Source organism: Procambarus clarkii, chromosome 29 (genome assembly GCF_040958095.1).
Source record: "Procambarus clarkii isolate CNS0578487 chromosome 29, FALCON_Pclarkii_2.0, whole genome shotgun sequence".
Lineage (NCBI taxonomy): Eukaryota > Metazoa > Arthropoda > Malacostraca > Decapoda > Cambaridae > Procambarus > Procambarus clarkii.
Genome location: NC_091178.1, coordinates 14,621,423 through 14,644,206, shown reverse-complemented (window position 1 = coordinate 14,644,206; position 22,784 = coordinate 14,621,423). Strand labels below are relative to the sequence as shown.

The window sequence follows — 22,784 nt, the reverse complement described above, 5'->3', positions numbered from 1 at the left end:
GTAGCAGCCCCACATGCAGGGGACTTCCTGTTAGCAACCCCCAATGTCGGCAACTGGCACACGTCTCACACAACACGCCCTCCGAATTGCTTTCCCAATCTTCACCAGATATAGGTGTATTTGCGGCGAGGTGGTGGCCGACAGGTCCGGCCACCATGGCCTACTCTTCCAAAGCACAGGTGGGATGACACTCGAGGCACAGTGAAGTTAACGACATCATCAAGAGGAGCCTCACCACAGCTGGATGCCCAGCTGAGAGAGAGCCCCGTTACCTAACGCCCCGTAACTCTGCTGCCTTAAATGGTCGCCCAGATGGTATCACAGTGAACCCCTGGAAGAATGGCATGCACTTTTTATGGGACTACACGTGTGTATCAACCCTGGCTAACACCTACACTGACTTTAGTGTTGCACACAACCAGGTGGCGCTGCCACTCACAGGGAATCAACCAAATCCCGTAAGTCCACAGAACTTGATCACCACTACAATGTTGTCCCCATTGCTTTTGAAACACTCCGGAAAGTCTTCTGTTTCCAATTACGTTTGAAACTTCCCGTGTTTGAAAACACTGCTCACGCCTGTACACATTGAGTGGTGGGACTCTTGCCTGAGGCCACGTAAACCCGCCACGACTGTGTTTTGTTTGGTTCCAACAGCTGATGTTTGTGGTGTTCGCCAGCCTAAACTCTCTCGTCCGGTTGCATTAATTATAAATAGAAGAAAAGTTAAGAGAGACTTCCTATCATAAGATTTTATATTTCTCTGAAAACCTTCTACTTATGAAGCTGATTTGGTTTGAAAGGAAAAAGAGGTGTTAGTGTATGGAGGCAATAATTGTGATGTTTGGTATTGTGCACGAATGTAATGTTCATTACATTCGTGCAAAGGTAATACCGAGACAGATTGCCAGGCTGTTCTGGAAGAACATTGAGGATATGGATCCTTATTGAACCAAGTGTTACTTGTTTCTGTTTTACTTAGGCGGAGTATGAGTATTTATGACTTGTATGGTCGCTTCAGTAAGAGTTTGCTCCGTGTGTTTAACAACTTCTGGTTTGTTTGTAGTGGTGTTGGGGAGCTTGGCGCATGCGCGCCCCGAGCCATATCTCACCCGTTATGTTAAACTTCTTAACTTCCAGGACATTTTCTTACAATAACCTCGGTGTATTTGTCCCTTGCATCTTGCAGTGTTTCTCCGCTCTCATTACTCCTCTCCCCATTCTCACGACATTGCACTTATCTGTGCAACTTCACACTTTACTCACCTAGTTGTACTTAACTAGATGTACTGGCGGAGGTGGAGCAATGTTGTGTTTGGGGCCGCCTCTCAACTGTCAATCAACGGATTTTTTTCACACACACACACACACACACACACACACACACACACACACACACACACACACACACACACACACACACACACACACACACACACTAGTATGTGTGTGTGTGTGCGTGAATAAGAAGCACTCCCCACCAAAAAAAAGTGATATATATATTGTGTGAAGTTGGCGTTGTTTACATCAAACCTGACACGTTAAAAGTCCAAAATCTCTAGACGTATCCAGAACACGTAAAAATTTTGCCCATTTTATTATTTTCCTCTGAGGAGTTGACTGTCTACTAAAGGCTCTAAGTTCTCACTTTGAACCCGGGACAATATTTAATATCTATTAATTATAAAACCTCACCAGTTTCAATCATTTATCATCCCATGTCGCTGATCACTAATTTTGTCCCGTGTATGTTAATCCTTTAAACAAAATATTAATTACAAATGCTCAGTATTTTGTCTTATATTAATTCTGTGTATTCGTGCCTACAGGAGCCACGGCCCTGATCCTGGTGGGGATCTGCACGGTCTTCCTCGTGTTCATCTGCCTCATCTTCTTTATTCAAAAGGTCCGACGCCAGAGACTAGAACGCAAGGTTGAACAAGACGGTGATGTTGTTAAGTAAGTTACCAACTCCAACACAACGTTTTTCAGGTCAAACTCTGTTGGTTTAGAGACATCTTCTGATGCACCTGAGACAACTGACGTCAGAGTCCTATAGTGCATCTTTTCTCACTTTAGAGATGTACAGTTATATATAGTTAAGAAATTGTGTTAATTATCTTGATTAATTACGTCTTGGACTATATAAAATATATGCCTTATCAGTTCTTAATGGTGGAGAGGGTTCGTGTACGCCATTAAGTGATGTTCACCCACTAATGCTGTCTTCGTATGTGTTCTTATGATTGTGTCTACCCACTAATGCTGTCTCCACCTGTCTTGTGATGATTGTGATGAGTGTTGTGTTCCTCCGTAGGCCGCAGACGACCTACGAGGCTGCCGGCTCTTCCCACTACCACCCCAACCCCCTCTCCCTGCTCCCGCCGGCGCTCCTGCACGCCCTCACAAGCCTCACCTTGTCGGCGCACCATGAGAGGCATGAGGACCACCTCCCGCCTTCCTTTCTCACGTAAGTATATAACAGCTTAAAACCTCCTTTTATGTCCTTTTAAAAATATAAAAGACTTTTTTTTAAACGTATGAAAATATATAACCTTTTTTTGTACATATCAAAACATAATGGCCTTTTTATGTACACAGAAATGACGAATTTAGATAAGAAAAAAAGTGGTCTTTTCTTCATACTGATAAGATGAACAACGTGCTCTTAAATGAATATGTCAATGCTTGTTATTGGAGGTTTAGGATGGAGACGTGTTTTTTGGAAGTTTATTTAAGGATTTGGAATGGTGTGCTGATCTGGGGTGTGTTTCCACAGCATGGAGCCTCCACAGTCAACCAACAGCCTTGGACGCCTCTGGTTCTCTGTCTACTATGATTACGTCGAGTCCACTTTGGTGCTTCGAATACTTCATGCCAGGTGAGAGAGAGAGAGAGAGAGAGAGAGAGAGAGAGAGAGAGAGAGAGAGAGAGAGAGAGAGAGAGAGAGAGAGAGAGAGAGAGAGAGAGAGAGAGAGAGAGAGAGAGAGAGAAAGAGAGAGAGAGAGAGAGAGAGAGAGAGAGAGAGAGAGAGAGAGAGAGAGAGAGAGAGAGAGAGAGAGAGAGAGAGAGAGAGAGAGAGAGAGAGAGTGTGTAACACGAATCAAGTAGGGATCCAAGACAAAAGCATATCCAAACTCCCCCATTTTGAGGTTGCACCCAAATTCTTCCCTATGCACATAGGTGTGTCTTGGCATCTTAACCAGAGGTGGTGAACATTTCTCCTGCAGATACACCAAGGGGCGGGGTTCGAGCACCAACCCGGGGGACGTGTGGGTGGAGGCGTGTGTCCTCACCCCCATGAACATGGTCAAGGGCTCCACCAAGACTGGCACCAGGAGGGCCAGCTCGGCGCCAGTTTTCAACCAAACCTTCAGATTCAAGGTACGCTTCTCAAGCACGCTTTAATGTCCAGGCTTTTTGTTTCCAACTCTTGCTCCACCAGATCTGGAGGTTGAATAGGCCTGCAACCAGGGTCTGGTTGCAGGACTAACCCCCCCTCCACTAATCATCTTGGGGATGCACTATTTGCAAAGCTCCATCACCCTGGAACTCCACTTCGTATAACGGTCATAAGGGGGTCTACAGTGTCCATAACGAATCCGTGAATATAACGGTTATGAGTTTCTGCACTGATTAAAACAGCCCCGGGGGGCTACATTGCCTATAGCGGTCACTAGAGGTTGCTTGGTTCATAATGGACACAAGGGGTGTTATACACTGTTTCTAACGACCACAATCTTGAGATGATTTCGGGGCTTTAGTGTCCACGCGGCCCGGTCCTCGACCAGGCCTCCACCCCCAGGAAGCAGCCCATGACAGCTGACTAACACCCAGGTATCTATTTACTGCTAGGTAACAGGGGCATAGGATGAAAGAAACTCTGCCCATTGTTTCTCGCCGGCGCCTGGGATCGAACCCGGGACCACAGGATCACAGTCCAGCGTGCTGTCCGCTCGGTCGACCGGCTCCCTTCAAGGAGTCACATTGTCTATAAAGACGACAAGGAACTCACACTGCCCATAACAAACACTTTGAAACGACCCTATGCAATTTTTGTGCAAATATTACTTCAGTTTTCACAACTGTTCTATCTTTCGAGTCAATAATATGTCTAACCTTCACATGAAAAAAACAACAAACCTCCATCTATAATTCCATGGTTCTATACAACCCCATTTCTTAACCTTTAGTCTTTACTAAGATATTTTCCTATTCTAAACTTATATTAACTGTAGCCATTGTTTCGAGTTCTGCTTTGTGTTGACGTTCTTAATTACACATCTGATTTACTTGCGCCACGTATTCTAACCCATGTAACCCATGCAACCCAAGTATTGTGGCCTCGTAGCCTGGTGGATAGCGCGCAGGACTCGTAATTCTGTGGCGCGGGTTCGATTCCCGCACGAGGCAGAAACAAATGGGCAAAGTTTCTTTCACCCTGAATGCCCCTGTTACCTAGCAGTAAATATGTACCTGGGAGTTAGTCAGCTGTCACGGGCTGCTTCCTGGGGGTGGAGGCCTGGTCGAAGACCGGGCCGCGGGGACACTATAAAAACCCCGAAATCATCTCAACATAACCTCAAGATAACCTCAAGATAACCCACTGTCTTCTTTGAAATACCCATGTCTTAAACCCAGTTTGATATCCCACCAATAGAATGACACCCCCCCAAGAATGACCCCCATTAATACCATTACTAGTGTCTGCTGTAACCAACTGTACGTGTGTTTCAGGTGGGTGACGAGGAGGTGACACAGTACCTACTGAGGCTGACACTGTACGACCGACACCCGCAGAATGGCGAGAAGGCAGTGGGCTCCGTCATCGTCCCCCTGAGCACCGTCGACCTCTGCTCCAGCGCCACTATATCCAGAGACCTCCAGTAACCACCTGGAAACTTACACGCCGATAAAATATTGTACAAAGATTCGCTGTCAAATAAGAAATAATATGTGAGAATTGTGGTGTCGAGTTAATAAACGACGAATGATAAGAGTTAAGAGTCTGGTTCTCGTGGCTCCTACTTAAGAGTTCCAAGAATATGTTAATAGTCATTCATAGTCTTCCGCGGTGCAGCTGGCTTTTGTGGCCTCGCTAAGACGTCGAGAACGCGAGGACAGCTACAGCTTGCAAGACAGTGCAAACGAGATCATCGTAAAGTGACGCTTTCCGGCAATTTTCGTCGTGGTTTTTAAAGCGTGATGGTACGACAAGCTTACGAAAGGACATTTGAAAACGAGTGAGACGTCCTGTGATTTACATATCCATATTATGCTACTGAACATTGTCTTGAAGAAGCTTATAACGCTATTTTTGGCCACGCTGGAAGTTTCATTTGGGTACCTGGTTCCTAAATATATTTTAAATTGTAAAAGTAATAATCACTTAGTCTGTGCAATATTGATGGGAATATTCGCTGTGTACTTTGGAATTGTTTTCATGTATATTGTGTCTTTCTTCGCTTGCCACTAAGTGAAAACCAGTACGGTTTCCCCCTGGCATTGACCCAAAGAATATATTGCCTACGAATATGATATCTGAATATTATAATATTTGATATAAACATTATATATATATATATATATATATATATATATATATATATATATATATATATATATATATATATATATATATATATATATATATATATATATATATATATGTGTGTGTGTGTGCGTGTGTGTGTGTGTGTGTGTGTGTGTGTGTGTGTGTGTGTGTGACAAAAAAGCTGCAGGAACACGCAAGCTATAGATCAATAAGAACTAAATGACCCGGCCAGGATTCGAACCCATGACTCCCAGGATCACCCCCAAACGTTCACTGTACCGTGACCACCGCACCATTGGTCGTCTATAGACGATAAATTTTACACACACCTAGCCATGTCGTCAAACTTTGTACAGCACTATCCTTGTCGTGTTCTGAATTGTCTTTCATTACAGTATTAGTCCGAGTCAAACTTCAATCTGGAAAGAGTGAATCAGTTTTGCTGTAAAATTTCCAGTTACCATCGATTCATCGTGTCGAGGCTTCTCAGGCCCTTGATATGATTCGGAGAATATTAAGACACGAGATCAATCTTATTCAGTGAAGGTGATTTCTAGGAATTATTTGTACTCGATTCTTAACAGTGAAGATAATTGATATATTATCATTTACGAGCCTCCAGTTGTATGTACAACTCCAGTTGTGCGCTTCCAGTTGAATATTCTCGTATTAATAGAGACGAATATACAAGTCTGAAAATGACCAGTTGCATTTTCAGTTCTTCTAGTTTTATTCCGGTCGTCTCAAATATATTTTGTAAATTCTTTGCTCTGCGCAAATTTCTCTACCTGTCTACGCACGAGAAGACATAGAGCGAGTAGAACTGATTCTACAGTCGGAGGTTCTTCCATAACACTTGTGATATATATACATAGAGGTGAGGATCACAGTACTTGTGTGTGTGGAAGGAGATGGGGTCTGTGTACTTACCTAACACTGGCAAGTGAGATATAGTGAGTATGTGTGTGTGTGAGTGAGTTGGGTGTATGTATGTGTATGTGTGTGTGAGCGAGTTGGGTGTATGTATGTGTATGTGTGTGTGCGCATGTGAAGTTTTGCTTGTGGTTATTGAGCTCCAGCTCCTGGCTCTGCCTTAACCCATCGGTCGTGTAGTTTAATGACTCGTGGCCGTTTAGGTTACTCACCTAGTTGTACTCATCTAGTTGTGCTTGCAAGGGTTGAGCGCTTTGGTCCCGCCGCTCAACCGTCAGTGGCTTCGGTAACTCTAGGATCTGTTGCGCCTCGTCCTATCTAATCTTGACTGGAGTTGGACCTCCATCCCTCAGTTCATTCCACACAGTACTCGTGCAAGAAGGAGATGCTTTCTAGTGTCTCCGGAATTGAATTGTATTTCGCTTTCTTCTGTAGCGTTTCGTTTGGTTTCCATTCACACTGCACACTCTCCTTGTTCGTCCTGTCTTGAGTATACCTGGAACATACCTGGAGAAGGTTTCGGGAGTTCTTCTACTCCCCGAGCCCGGCTTGGGGCCAGGCTCGACTTGGGTTAAGTTGGTTTAACAAGTTGTTGATTGGAGCGGCCCGCCGGTCCACATATCCACTACAGCCTGGTTGGTCCAGCAATCTTTGCAAAAACTTGTCTAATTGGTTCTTGAAGAAGTCCGCCTCTGTTCCGGCAATATTTATAATATGGCCGGAATATTATAATATTGTTATAGAGTATAATTATATATTATAATATATAATATTGAATATTATATATATTATAATTTTGCAAGAATATTGCTGCGAGAGTATTGAACAGCCGTGGACCCCTGATGCTCAGACAGTGTTCTCCGATTGTGCCTATGGCACCTCTTATTCCTAGCTGGTTGAGTATTGTTTACATTGTGATCAAGTCTCCTCTGTTTTCTTTTTACTTTTATGGTAAGGTTCGATTCTAAGAACCTAGCCCGATCTACTTAGTTCTGGAACTAGTTTTGTGAGAAATATTTGGATCTTCTTCAGATTATATTGTGCTTTATAAGGAGGCTTGTGTGTGTGTGGGGGGGGGGAGGGGGGTTTACATGTCAACGGTAAATGCTCTAGTGCTAGTTTCACGTAATTGCTGTTTTGTGTTCTAGATTTTCTCTAGAACACAAAGCTAGATTTTCTCTAGATTTATATTTGGCAACTTTGCCAATGCCGCTGATGTCACCCTGTTTGCATGTGCCACAGAAGGTATGCTAGGCGTGGTGTCGATTCCCAGGGCCTCTCACCCGAACCTCTGAGCTGCCTCCACCTGAAACTGTGATCTCCACATTCCTCTTTATCCGCATTTAAATTGTCTTGAATTTATCGAGCCTACATTCCAGTACCCAGTGTTGGTTACTGTTGCTCGAAGGTGATACAAATTGTCTTGGAGTGTTTTATTGAATGTTCATCTCATTTTCACTTCATCTCGGAGCACTGACATGTAGAAGAACATTTTATTTTCGAATAAATCTTTCAGGAAAATATGAAATAGTGTAGGTGTTATGAACTGACATTCTGGGACATACATTGTAGCTTCTTTCCATTTCGCTACTTCCTTCTCCTCCTCCTCCTCCCTGTGATTTATGTTTATGTCAGGTATTTTCTCACTTAAATTACCATTTTTGTTCATTCTCCTCGATTCCCAAGCCTGTTTTTATTTAACATGTTGTATATCGGTCTCTTATGAATGTAATGTGTGTGTGAAAATGTAGGTTGTGTGTGTTCCGTAGTATTTCTGACAACACTTAAGTCACTAGTATTCAGGCGATTCTGATCTTTGCTAAGTTTCACTAGCACTATACTGTAGTATATTTGTATTCCATGTAATTAGTAATTATTGAAGACTGATAGATGTCCCTTTTTTCATAGAATCATATCTATTATTTTTAATTTTTGTTTTTTCATCCTTAGGATTTTAGTCGAAATATATTTACATACTTAAAATGTATTATTGAAACAACCTTGTCGATGAAAATGACAAGGAGTCTTGCTATGTCTGCCTGTGTGTGTGTGATAATCTTGGTGTAAGTATTCTTATTTATTTCTATTTGTAGATAGAGTGAGTGTAACGTGAAAGGAATAAAGCCTATGCACCAGCAAGTGTTTCACTGACCTATGAGTGTTGGCACCGGAGGCAGAGGCCCCTGAGCTTCTGACCAATAAGGATAAACATTTAAAACCTCGACTCTGATTAAATTGATGACGTGGTAGTGACGTCACGGACTTTATGCATACCCGAACCCAGTGGTTATAATACCCCAAGACGGACTTTGGGTCGACGTGAGGTTGGGTTGGGTTAGGTTGTGTTGGGTTTGCTTAAAGAGTCGGGATGACGGAGGGTGTTGACAATTTACTCAGGTCTGAGACCTGAGTAAAGGTCTCAGACCTGGCCTCAGGTCTCAGTACTTGAACTCTTCAAGTTCAAGTACATTTACTGAGACAACAAAATACATCTCAAAGGGATAGAGTAGCTTAGTCTATTTCTACCCCCCCCCCCCCAAACCCTCCCCTTTGCAACACTGTGGCGATGGGAGGGAGATAATTAACTGCTACGTAAGATTAGAACCCATTCGTTCCCATCTTGCCGGTTTCTTGCACATCCGGCCTCAGAAATAAGGGTTAAAACACAGATTATCCGTCTAAAGGAATTTAAATGCGTCTTATATCGTAATCTCGCCATATCTTACCTTTTCTTGTTTGATTTAACAGTAACTGTCTCTGATCTTCCATTCAGTAAGTTAACTTACGAATAATTGCAAGAGACTATAAGAAGGTGAGGTAATTATGAGGAGAAAGCGTTAAGCCAGTATGCCTATATATCACTTAGAAAGGGAACATGACGACAAGGATCTGGGATAGGGCGAAGGGAAGGAATGGTACCCAGCCACTTGGAACATCGGGGCTTGAACGCCGACCTGCAAGAAGCGAAGCCTGCCTACTTACCTTGTGGCTACCTTGTGAGGGTCAACTTCCCCGAGGCCCGGTGTCTGACCAGGATTACTGGTTTGTATTGTCAACCAGGCTGTTGGACGCGGCTGCTCGCAGCTTGACCTATGAATCACAGCCTGGTTGATCAGGTATCCCTTGGAGGTGTTGATGGAGTTCTCTCTTTAACACCGTGAGAGGCCTGCCAGTTATGCCCCTTATGTGTAGAGGAAGAGTGTTGAAAAGTCTTGAGCCTTGGATTTTAATAACGTTGTCTCTTAGCAAAATATTTCAAGTCCCAAGCAAAAATGTCTGAGACTGACTGCTCTAGAGGGTCCCTAAGGCCACCACAGCGGCGCCCTCACCAACCACTAAGTGCACGTTAAGAGAGCTGACCATAGTTCAGGACAAAAGTAACTTTCCAGTGCACTGTATATGTGTGTGGAAAGTAGACATAATTTACTGGAAAAAATAATTCAATCGTGACAACACAGTCCGTTGACCAGTTGAGGGTAATTACTAATATGGAGTTCTGTAGCAGTGATCTACGTCCTCGATTCCCAATCTAAACACCTGGGTTTAATTCCTTAGCTGGACAGAAACAGTTGGGGACGGTTCCTTTTACCTGGCGCCGCTGTTTACCTAGCAGTAAAATACGTACCTGGCGGTTTGTCAAACTATTGTGGTTATATCTTGAGGAAAACCAGTACTTGCCTTACGGGGGCCTTGATAAGACAGGTTTCCTGTCCACGAAAACAGGAATTACTCTGTATTTCACGACAATAGCTTTACCCTCACTATCATATAGTTACTATGTTCTTCTGTCTGCTGGAAACAGGTTCGTTAGGCACGGCTGGTTAGACACCTTTTCTTACAGGACCCTGTACCTGTTGCTTCTTGGCTACTCGAAGAGGGTCACTCAAAGTGCATTTTTTATTAACACATTTAGGTATATCTGTATGTGTGCAACTGCCCTAGACTATATGAAGGGGGAGTACAGACTGTGTACTCCCCTTCATATAATACAGAGGCATGTGATAAGTAGTCTGCACTGGTAAACTCTGGGTGCATTATGAGGATATCATCATGAACACCAGAGCGAATAAGGCACCAGTGATACTAAAAGTTCTCATCTCTCAGGATGGTGAGTCATACAGGGCCATTTGTTCAATAACCTCCACTGGCAAATTTTGGGTGCACTATGAGGATATCTTCAAAAACACGAGAGTGAATAAACTCATTTCAAAGCTCTAGGTACCTCATACCAGCCGATCTGAAACGTCTAATAACAGGGCATTCGGTGATGTAGTGTGGGAGATTATGCCGCAGTTCCTGCTTACAGAGTTTGCACCTGGAGTGCTCAGGATTGGGAGATCGGTCACCTAATTTCCGATCCGTCTCAGGATTGGGAGATCCGTAGCCACCTGCCACAGGTAACGGTAACCCAACCTGTTCCTGGCAACCACTGTGTCGCACAGTCTGGTCGACGTTTTGTGCTGCCCATAGATATAGGTTTCAGATCTGAACAAATCATAGTTTTTTTATATTGGTGCTTTCAGGTCGTTGGGAGTCAGTAATTTCTCTCCTATTGGACCTGAGTGTTTGGAACAATATAGGTTTGACAGCAGATATGGGGATACCTAAGTCTAATTCAACTTCATCTTTGTTTCACGCTAATTTGACTGCAATGTCTGCGTCATTATGATGAGTTATATTTATCTAGATGAGTAAATAAACAACTTAGCTTTCACCTTCAAGTCACGGTTACGAAATATTCCTGCATTGGCAAAGCCAGTGAAATACACATCTACAAAACAATTAATAAGAAGTATGATATAAGAGATTTGTTTAATATACGAAATGTATCGTTCTACGCGTAACAACATATTATATTAAATGGTTATAGCCAACGTAAAAGATTAGCGAAGTTACCATGTTAGAGTTCATTATCAAAGAAAACGTAAGTAGGTTTACTATAAAGAAAACGGTAAACATTTTTTAATTTGAGCGAAAACTAAATTGTATTTATGAGTCTTCCCCCACATTGTCGGGAATAGTTAACTTGCTAGGCATATCATGGTCCCTCTAGCTAAGAGCAAGTCTGTCAACACGATCACCCACCCAGTGCTGATTAGATCCAATAGTGCTTAACCTGACTGACGAAGTGACGTGCACATCAACTACTGCTCTTAAACAGTTACAGCATAGCGTCTGAGATATTCTCGGACGTAGGTTCGAACCCTCGTCACGGCCCTTATGGATTTGTTCACCAGAACGTATGTAGAATGTTTCATAAAAAGTAACCCCTAAGGTGTATGGCCAGTGTGTTCAAGAAAAGAGTCAGTGTGTGTGAGATTAGATCCGAACATTAACCAATATTTCTCTTGAGGTATCTGTGGATGGGGCTATCTATTTACTAGGTGAAAGGGTGTATTAGATGAAAGGAAAAAGCCTCACCCATTTCTGTTCCACCTCCGGTATTCTCGATTACGACTCAAGGACGCCTCTGTCTAACCAGGGGTCGAGGTTAAAATTACTGATGTTAGCACAGTGACTGTTTTTTGATTAAGGAGATTGTTGAAGATGTCGAGAGGTGATAGGTTATTTTTTTCCTGCCTGAAAATTTGCCTACAACGCCAGTGGTCAAAGGTCAAAAGTCAGTTGGATAGAGAGCCAATACTGCACTCCATTCTCTTGATTTGCCACTCCGTATAAAATCTAACCTCCTACCTACCCTAACCTAATCTAATCAGAAACGTACGAACCCAAGCAACCCGACCTAACCTATCGAGACCGATCCATAGAAAACACAGATATTTGTGAGTCGTTACTTTTCATAATAGGTTGCATCAGCAACATTGTTAACCATAACGTAAAAAAAGCAACCTATTAGTCGAGAGGCTGGGCTGATATAAGTAAATTATACAATATCCCCTGTTTTCCATTTTCATTTCTTGTCAGTGTTAAAAATATATGAAATACTGCATAAGTTTATCTCAAATTTTCCCTCATATGAGTAAGAGTGCATGACCAGCGACTTGTGTTTCAAGCTGTGGAGAGACAGCAAACGGTGGTTCAAGGGATTAATGGAGTAATTAGGCCTTTTGGGATGTGAGGATCACAACAGGTTGGGAATTGACCACGCGAGATCAGAGCTTGGCAGAGAGAGAGAGAGAGAGAGAGAAGGTGTGACAAGAATGCTCTAGTTATGTCTGGACAAAATGCCTACAGCGGTCCAGGAGGTGGCTGATGCCTTGGCTGATCACCTGATGCACGGCTCAGGAGTCGACAGTTGGCCAGGTTTTGAGAATGTCACGAGGGAGACATGACAGGTTCGTCCAGGGTATTCTAACGAAGCCCTCCACTGTGGTGGTGAGTTAAGCCACTAACTTGATGTTGGAGAGTCATCAGAAGTGTGGGGGTGTGAAGGGGTCCGGAGACGAGGTCCCCAGAGCTGTGTATGGGTCACCTCATTCGATTGTGTTCAGTCGACTTGGTGTATGTATGCATGAATACGACGCAGCCACCACAGGAGGCATGACTTAAGTAAATTCTGAGTTAGGGTTAGGATGTTAGGCTACGTTATCTGGACCCGTCAAGGTCCATTGTGTGTCCCGGGTAGGGTCCAGGGATGTGGACCGGTATGTGTACCGGGAACGCGGCGTATAAGCTGTAACGTAAAAGAGATTTATTTAATATACATATAATAAACACCAAATATATTTGGACTTCGGTTACCTTACCGTGTATATTCACATATGTCACGAACCCAGCGGGACGTCTCACAGAGACTGTTAGGAGTTTATTGGTGAATGTGAATATTAGCGACGATTTAACAACATATAAATTAATACATGCATTACATTACAATATATACAAGTCTCCGTTTTCTACAACAGAGGCCCATAATAAGATAATTCCCGTTACGTACACATTTCCAGTCTTTTAGAATATGTGTAGTGATGTCAGTCGTTTCGCAACTATCTTATACCGTTATACGAGTGCATTAGTAGGTTTCTAGCACCCGCCAAAGTGGCCTCGTAGCCCCAATCACCAGCGCCACTCAACACGTCCGCTGACATAACAATTCCATAAAAAAAAAGATTTCGTAAAAACACCCACAACAAAACACGTCATTCAACTGAAGCCTCCAGCACGCAAGCGCCCGACGGCGGCCCCCTCAGTGAACAGATGTTTCGAAGCAATATTCTTTACGCAATCAGTTCATGAAGTCAGTAATTGAGCGAGGCCGCTACGTGCATATTGGCAGCTGTCATGCCCAGCATACCCTTGAGAGGAGATTGAGGACTATCAGAGTGGTACGGGGACGTCTGTTAGTCGTGTCCTTCCGGGGAATGATGTTTGTATGAATGATTAGGCTCGTTGGAGGTGGATATAAAGGGTAAGAGCGATTGATGCTGGTAATATTAACATTCGACTATCATTAATATTATTATTAATGGTAATATTATTCATTTGATTATTATTTTTGTTATTTTATTAATTCCCAGCAGGGCCTGAAAAGATTCGATGAATCTCCGTAGACTTTTAACTCTTCATCGGTCCGTACCCTCATCATCATATCACATGCCTCTGTATGACTAACCATCCTGTGTGATGGGGATTTTTTAGCATCACCTAGTTAGCTTTTTTGACACACTGTACTCCACTTCATATAGTCTAGGGTAGCTGCACTAATGCAGATGTACCTCATATCTTAATAAATAAAAAAAAAAAAAAAAAAAATTCATTTACTATTCGTAATAATACTATTATTCGTAATACTACTACGAATAAAAGAATAATCACATGTTTCTGAACATGTGACATGAGAATAATGAGTCCAAGTAATGAGTACGTGTAGGGCACGGTAGTGTCTTTCCTGCACGCCTCCTGACCTGACCAAGGACGCGTCAACCCCTATCTATCTATCTTGAGATGATTTCGAGGCTTTAGTGTCCCCGCGGCCCGGTCCTCGACCAGGCCTCCACCCCCAGGAAGCAGCCCGTGACAGCTGACTAACTCCCAGGTACCTATTTACTGTTAGATAACAGGGGCATTCAGGGTGAAAGAAACTTTGCCCATTTGTTTCTGCCTCGTGCGGGAATCGAACCCGCGCCACAGAATTACGAGTCCTGCGCGCTATCCACCAGGCTACGAGGCCCCTAGACTAACCAGGGGGCACGCCCCCTTCTAACCTAACTAAGGGCACGTCTCCCTTAGACTGTCTAAGGGCACGTTAAGTTAACCTCACCCCGAGAACGTCCCTGTAACCTAAGTTAACCAGAAGATATGCCTAGCCAAGCCTGGGCACGTGTACCTAGTCAACCCTGGGCACTACCTATTCAAGTCTGGGTACGCGTACCTATTCAACCCTGAGTACGCGTACCTGATCAACTCTGGGCACCCCCTTAGGTGGAGTAGTATGTACAATCCAGGTACTCTCATTTCCTTATTAAATCCAGTTTCGTTGCCTTGAATCCCAGTCTTTAATTCTCTTGTTATCTATGTGTAGCAAAGCTTTAAAACCAATTATAGAAGAATAATAATACTCATTAAATGTTAACATAATGTTTCATTCATTTTACAACCCAAATATATATGAGGTGAAGAGGCTTGGACAAATTCACACGAGCCTTGATGAGGGTTCACAAGGATTCCTTGTGAATTTGTTCACTGTTATGTTACGTTATTGTGATTTCACTGTGTACTGTGTGACGCGTTGTTATATAGTCTGGACCAAACCGGAGCGCAGGCCGACTGACCCTGCGTCACGTCTGACTCCCCGGGTGCGTGACGCAGTCCCTAGAGCACACTTGTATCGTTTGCTTTTTATACCAATTGCATCTGTTGCCTGCGTGATTAGTTCGTATAGTTCCTGGTCAACTTGCTTTGCCTCCTCCTGCAAGGAAGTCAGATGCAACGGTGTCAGTCATTCAGCCAACACACTGCACAGTCCATTCTCTCTCTCTCCATTTGCCACTCCATAAAAAGTTTAACTGTTTTGCCTCACCATGAACGTACGGACCCTAGCCACCAGCAGCTGACCCATGAAGGTCGATGCAGAGAAAATGTCAATATGAAATTGCTTGAATTTTTACTAATATGTTTCATTTTTAATTCCTCTAAAAAAAATCCACGTATTTGGCAAGAGGATGGAAAGAGGATATATATATACATATATATATATATATATATATATATATATATATATATATATATATATATATATATATATATATATATATGTACATATATATATATATATATATATATATATATATATATATATATATATATATATATATATATATATATATATATATATATATATGTACATATATATATATATATATATATATATATATATATATATATATATATATATATATATATATATATATATATATATATATATATATATTGTGACGGTAACGCGTTGGTGTTCGGCTGTTCAAAGCTAGGGGTATGGCCTCGTCACATAGTATTAAAAAAAAATAGAAAATCTGGAACTTCGTCTGTGGTAAGGTAAGGAGAAGACACACAAAACACAAGTAAACTTTAACAATGGAATTTTAATTACGTTAAAGAAATAAAACATGAATAAAATGGTCAAACAAATTCGTATAATAAAATCAATCAAAATAATAAGAATAAGTAAATGACACAATGAAAAGTTACGTTAAGACAAAATAACAAGAAGTGCAATATACAAGTATATGAAAGGTGCTGGAATATTGGCTTTAAGCTATCACCTCTCTCAGTATACGTACGCTAAAGCTTACGTCTAGCAGGGAGAAGTGTTAACTGTGAAAGCACGGAATATTCTGAGGACTGAGGTCGTGGCGGCCCCAGACATCAAGTAGTATGGGGGGGTGGAGTGCAGTTGCAGCCCGACCGGCGACCAATCAGAGGAGCCGGCAGCAAGACAGGTAGTTTGGCGGTTTGAGTCTGAGCAGGTGTTCTTGGCTGCATACATTTTGCTCTCTGGCAAACCTTGCTGGTGTTGTTGTCGTTGTTGGACATTTCTTCCATAGTAGTTTTATATATTTGTTGCGACGTAGTTGTGGAGGGAAGAGCAGGCTCAATCTCTTGAAGGAGATTATCGTCACAATATATATATATATATATATATATATATATATATATATATATATATATATATATATATATATATATATATATATATATATATATATATATATATATATATATACACTATAAGACATCTATTCTCAACATTGCGTCGGGGTCACCAACTTTCCCAAGTCAACATTAACAGATGTTGTTGTTTTAGATTCAGCTACTTGGAACAAAAAGTTCCGAGTAGCACGAGCTATGGTGAGCCCGTAGTGGACTTACCTGACATAAGAATGGTGCTGTAGTGTAACTATGACCACCCATGTTTAATCGCTTCTTTGAATATTCAACGTCTCATATACAGCTAAAAGTCTGAATCATTGCAATAAGATCGGAAACGAAAAACTTGTAACATAAGAGATCTAAATATACTCGTATAACTGATAGGTATATCTGATACACAAGGCCTACAATGCTTGACCAGACCACACACTAGAGGGCGAAGGGATGACGACGTTTCGGTCCGTCCTGGACCATTCTCAAGTCGATTGTGACTTGACAATACTTATTACTGTGTAATAAGGACTCAAGGCAAATGGGTATCTAACATGAAATGATTCTCCAGATACGTTTTCAGTTCGTCAATCTCGGCCTAGACAATCGTTCAGGTTGTCAAGTGCCTAATAATTAATATAAATGATTGTCTAATTAAAAACCATATAACATTTAAGAGATTACTTCAGATTTAAAAGAACTAAAAAAATGCCCAAAGACATTTGGGCATTTGGGCACTACAACATGAAAGTTGTAGCATTAAAAGCTTTGATAACATTTGTAATAACAGGTAATTGTATGGTCAGCACAGTAACCGGACCAGACAATGTGGTGTAGTCATTGTGGTAATTCACCTTGGCTATAGGCACATCTGGCAAGGTAATGAGGCTGAGTCACTACCATAATATTCAGCTTGTAAACTCTGTGACAAACCATTAAGTCATTCACTTCTGAAGATGAAAGGCATCAACACGACCCTTCTTGCAGATGAGAGGCATCAACACGACCCTTCTGAAGATGAGAGGCATCAACACGACCCTTCTTGCAGATGAGAGGCATCAACACGACCCTTCTGAAGATGAAAGGCATCAACACGATCCTTCTTGCAGATGAGAGGACTCAACACGACCCTTCTTGCAGATGAGAGGCATCAACACGACCCTTCTGAAGATGAGAGGCATCAACACGATCCTTCAGAAGATGAAAGGCATCAACACGACCCTTCAGAAGATGAGAGGCATCAACACGACCCTTCTTGCAGATGAGAGGACTCAACACGACCCTTCTGCAGATGAGAGACATCAACACGACCCTTCAACAGATGAGAGACATCAACACGACCCTTCTTGCAGATGAGAGGCATCAACACGACCCTTCTGAAGATGAAAGGCATCAACACGACCCTTCAGAAGATGAGAGGCATCAACACGACCCTTCTTGCAGATGAGAGGACTCAACACGACCCTTCTTGCAGATGAGAGGCATCAACACGACCCTTCTGCAGATGAGAGGCATCAACACGACCCTTCTGCAGATGAGAGGCATCAACACGACCCTTCAGAAGATGAGAGGCATCAACACGACCCTTCTGAAGATGAGAGGCATCAACACGACCCTTCTGAAGATGAGAGGCATCAACACGACCCTTCTTGCAGATGAGAGGACTCAACACGACCCTTCTGCAGATGAGAGGCATTAACACGACCCTTCAGAAGATGAGAGGCATCAACACGACCCTTCTGAAGATGAGAGGCATCAACTCAACCCTTCTGAAGATGAGAGGCATCAACACGACCCTTCTGAAGATGAAAGGCATCAACATTCAACATCACCGTGACCAGGTAGGCCAGGAGAAAACAGCAAGTCATTGATTCTGTTTGCTGCTACAGTGCAGTCGCAGCCGACAGCCTCACCCCGTTAGGGACGATATGGCCGTGGCCGAGGGAGGGAATCCGCAATTGCAAGAATTCGTCTAAGATTCGAAATAGAAGCAACAGCTGGACCACAAAGTTGCAAAGTTTGTAAGACGTCGTCTGGACCACTACCTGAAAGATTGTGCCCGTCTAAGAGACATTAGAAATATATGCAGTATAATTACCCAGTATTATTTGCGTTAGAAAAGCCCTTTTTAGTCAAATATATTTTTCTCAAAAGGTGCCCCCACTTTGTACGTGAACTTGAGAGTTGTAAGATGTTACTCCCTGGGATACAAAGTGACAGGATGGAAAAAAACTGGGGTTTCTTCTTACTAGTAATAAGGGAGCTTTACATTCCGCTATGGCGGTATATTTGCTCACAGGATGAGTGACGGTGCGCCATAAACTAGCCCTCCGGGGCGAAAATTAATAATTTCACAATAAACTAAAAAGTAGAGAGAGAGAGAGAGAGAAAAACGCGCTCACGACAACGACGCATTTGTTGCCTAATAACTCAATAACGGTGGCATCACAGAGATGAGCTGCTGCTTGGAGACACGGGGTGCTCTATGTGGCGTCATCCCTCTTCAATTGGTGGGTGTGTATGTGACGTCAGTGGGTGTTGCTGCTACGAAGATGTCGCTGATTGGCTGACATGTTAGTGGGCAGGCAGTCCCATCACTCTATTACGCATACAGTATAGTGATTGAGATGTGGAGTGGCGTTTACGCACGAATGAGACCTGGGGAGCAACTGTGAAAATGTCAACTGCTTAGGGAGATTATTTGCTTTCTCAACAATTATTGCCGGTGGACAAGCGTTGACTGTCGACCCTCGTGTGTGTGTCCAGCCATTTTGATTAGTTTGCACAGTTTCTTGCAGGTCGGCGTTCGATCCCAGATGGTCCAGATGGATGGGTATCGTTCCTTCACTCCGTCCTTATATCCCAGCTCTTGTCTTGTACTCGTATCTCATTCATGTATTGTATAGTCATACCGTCTTACCGTTTTCTCTCCATAATTACCTCATCTCATCTGTGGCTACAGCATCCAAATTCATCTGTGGCTACACCATTCGACCTCATCAATGGCTACATCATCTGGCCTTATTCATCACCTGGTTCTCTCATTTGCTTCCTCTGTTCTATTTCATCGTCTCATCATTTATCGACGACATATCATCTATTCCACCTTCCCCCCTAGGCAATATTGTCTATTTTATCCCATTTTTCTGATCAATTTATGTTACCTTTTAGGTCAATGTTAGCCGTCCGGTGGTGCTTATGTAACCAAAGTCTGCTTAAATAGATAAAAAAATTATTTTTAAAGTAAATGTTGCCTTAAATTTTCTCTCTCCGTTTCCAGATATGCTCTATGAACTCAGTTTATATATGTCGTACCTAATAGCCAGAACGCACTTCTCAGCCTACTATGCAAGGCCCGATTTGCCTAATAAGCCAAGTTTTCATGAATTAATATATTTTCTCTAATTTTTTGCTTATGAAATGATAAAGCTACCCATTTCATTATGTATGAGATCAATTTTTTTTATTGGAGTTAAAATTGACGTAGATATATGACCGAACCTAACCAACCCTACCCAACCTAACCTAACCTATCTTTATAGGTTAGGTTAGGTTAGGTAGCCGAAAAAGTTAGGTTAGGTTAGGTAGTCGAAAACAATTAATTCATGAAAACTTGGCTTATTAGGCAAATTGGGCCTTGCATAGTAGGCTGAGAAGTGCGTTCTGGCTACTAGGTACGACATATATATATATATATATATATATATATATATATATATATATATATATATATATATATATATATATATATATATATATATATATATATATATATATATTATAGAATAAAATAGAAAGTTAAATAAAATGCTTTTTATCTCTTGGTTTCTCAGACTGGCTGTTATGTTCAATTATCAAGTTTCTAGCAATTATGGTGTTGGATGTCCTACAGCGGCACCACCACTGTCTCCACCACCACCACCACCCCTTGTCCTCCAGTACCAACCCTACCCCATTTACCACACCGCCACCAGCACCACCAGTACCAGTACCAGCATCACGACAACCAGCACCACTACCAGTACCACCACCACCATCAGTACCACCACCACCACCACCAGTACCACCACTACCACCAGCACCACCACCAGTACCACCACCACCACCAGTACCAGTACCAGCACCAGCACCACCACCACCAGTACCACCACCACCACCACCAGTACCACCACCACCACCAGTACCACCACCACCACCACCAGTACCACCACTACCACCAGCACCACCACCAGTACCACCACCAGTACCACCACCACCACCAGTACCAGTACCACCACCACCAGTACCACCACCACCAGTACCACCACCAGTACCACCACCACCACCAGTACCACCACCAGTACCACCACCACCACCAGTACCAGTACCAGCACCAGCACCACCACCACCACCAGTACCACCACCAGTACCACCACTACCACCAGCACCACCACCAGTACCACCACCAGTACCACCACCACCACCAGTACCAGTACCACCACCACCAGTACCACCACCAGTACCACCACCACCACCAGTACCACCACCAGTACCACCACCACCACCAGTACCAGTACCAGCACCAGCACCACCACCACCACCAGTACCACCACCAGTACCACCACCACCACCAGTACCACCACCAGTACCACCACCACCACCAGTACCAGTACCAGCACCACCACCACCACCACCACCAGTACCACCACCAGTACCACCACCAGTACCAGTACCAGCACCAGCACCACCACCACCACCCAGTACCACCACCAGTACCACCACTACCACCAGCACCACCACCAGTACCACCACCAGTACCACCACCACCACCAGTACCACCACCACCACCACCAGTACCACCACTACCACCAGCACCACCACCAGTACCACCACCAGTACCACCACCACCACCAGTACCAGTACCACCACCACCAGTACCACCACCACCAGTACCACCACCAGTACCACCACCACCACCAGTACCACCACCAGTACCACCACCACCACCAGTACCAGTACCAGCACCAGCACCACACTACTGGGTGATGGACACGTGCGCTACCAGTACAAGGCCGTGTTCCGGCAGCAAGGAAGGTCTTGTGGTTGTGACTGGGTCAGTGTGATGTGGGTCGTGGCTAGGTGCACCTGGCTCAAGTGAAGGGGAGCAGCAGGAGCAGCAGGGGGAGCAGGGGGAGGAGCAGGGGAGGAGGAGCAGAAGGAGCAGGAGGAGGAGGAACAAAAGAAGCAGAAGCAGGAGGAGGAGAATGTGGAGGAGGAGGAAGAGGAGGAGCAGGAGCAGCAGGAAGAGCAGGGGGGAGGAGGAGCAGGAGGACCACGAGGAGGAGGACTATTAGCAGGAGGAGGAGGAGGAAGGTGCTCTGGGAGGCTTGTGTGCGTGCATTCACGCACGTGTGGGTGAGGAGAGGAGAGAGAGAGAGAGAGTGGTTGGGTGTTGACGTTGGTTAGAGGAGCCTGCAGAGTTAAGACCCCATTCCAAACATGCAATTTGATGCAATGGCTCCGTTCTCTCGCTTTTGTGAACATATTTACATTTCAAATTATGTATTAAGTTAGCTTCGGCCACTTCGTCTCACCCACTGCACATATTTACAATATTAACGCTGAAAGAGACTGAACCTTTACGGCTGTGAGTAAAGTTCCCTCAGTCTTTCCTCGTAGCTCAGACTCATCCGCTCAGGCTCCAGCCTCGCTGCATATCACTGGATCTTTCCGAGTTTTGTCTAGTGTCGGGATTGCATATTACAGCACGGGATTCCCCTCGGTTAAATACATGACCCGGAAGGCTCCTTGGACCAGATTCCTGAAGGCTACAGCATAGACGTTGTCCAGTTTGGCGCATGACGCTGATGGTAGTCTTGTAGTGTGTGTGCGCCTCGGGCATGGCCTATATGGCTAGGTTGTCTTCAAAGGTCTATCGCCTTCGCTGATGCAGTGATATGTCCTGCTATCATGCCATGCGGGTGATTGTGGATTCTCGTTCTTATTCGTAAGTGGGTTAACGACTATTGTAGTCATTGTCAGACATCATGTGTAGTGTGCCTGGAACGTCGACTCTCGCTGACATGTATTGTTACATATATTTTGGAAAATGAGGACAGAGTCGGCATTTACCATTTATCTTATGGTAAATACGAATTTGCGCACATCTCTATGGCACCGTGTCTGTCTCTTGTGTTAACCCTTGGCACCGTGTCTGTCT

General features: G+C 43.5%; 1 protein-coding gene across 1 annotated transcript in view; it reads left to right on the top strand.

The window, feature by feature from the left end:
• LOC123765083 (uncharacterized) overlaps positions 1–8,622 on the top strand; it is a 32,937-nt gene extending 24,315 nt beyond the window's left edge. The window contains 5 exon segments of the mRNA XM_069333520.1: positions 1,830–1,959; positions 2,318–2,470; positions 2,780–2,881; positions 3,231–3,384; positions 4,738–8,622. Of these exon segments, the coding sequence (XP_069189621.1) occupies positions 1,830–1,959; positions 2,318–2,470; positions 2,780–2,881; positions 3,231–3,384; positions 4,738–4,890 (692 nt within the window). The 3' untranslated portion in view covers positions 4,891–8,622.
• The last annotated feature ends 14,162 nt before the right edge of the window (positions 8,623–22,784 follow it).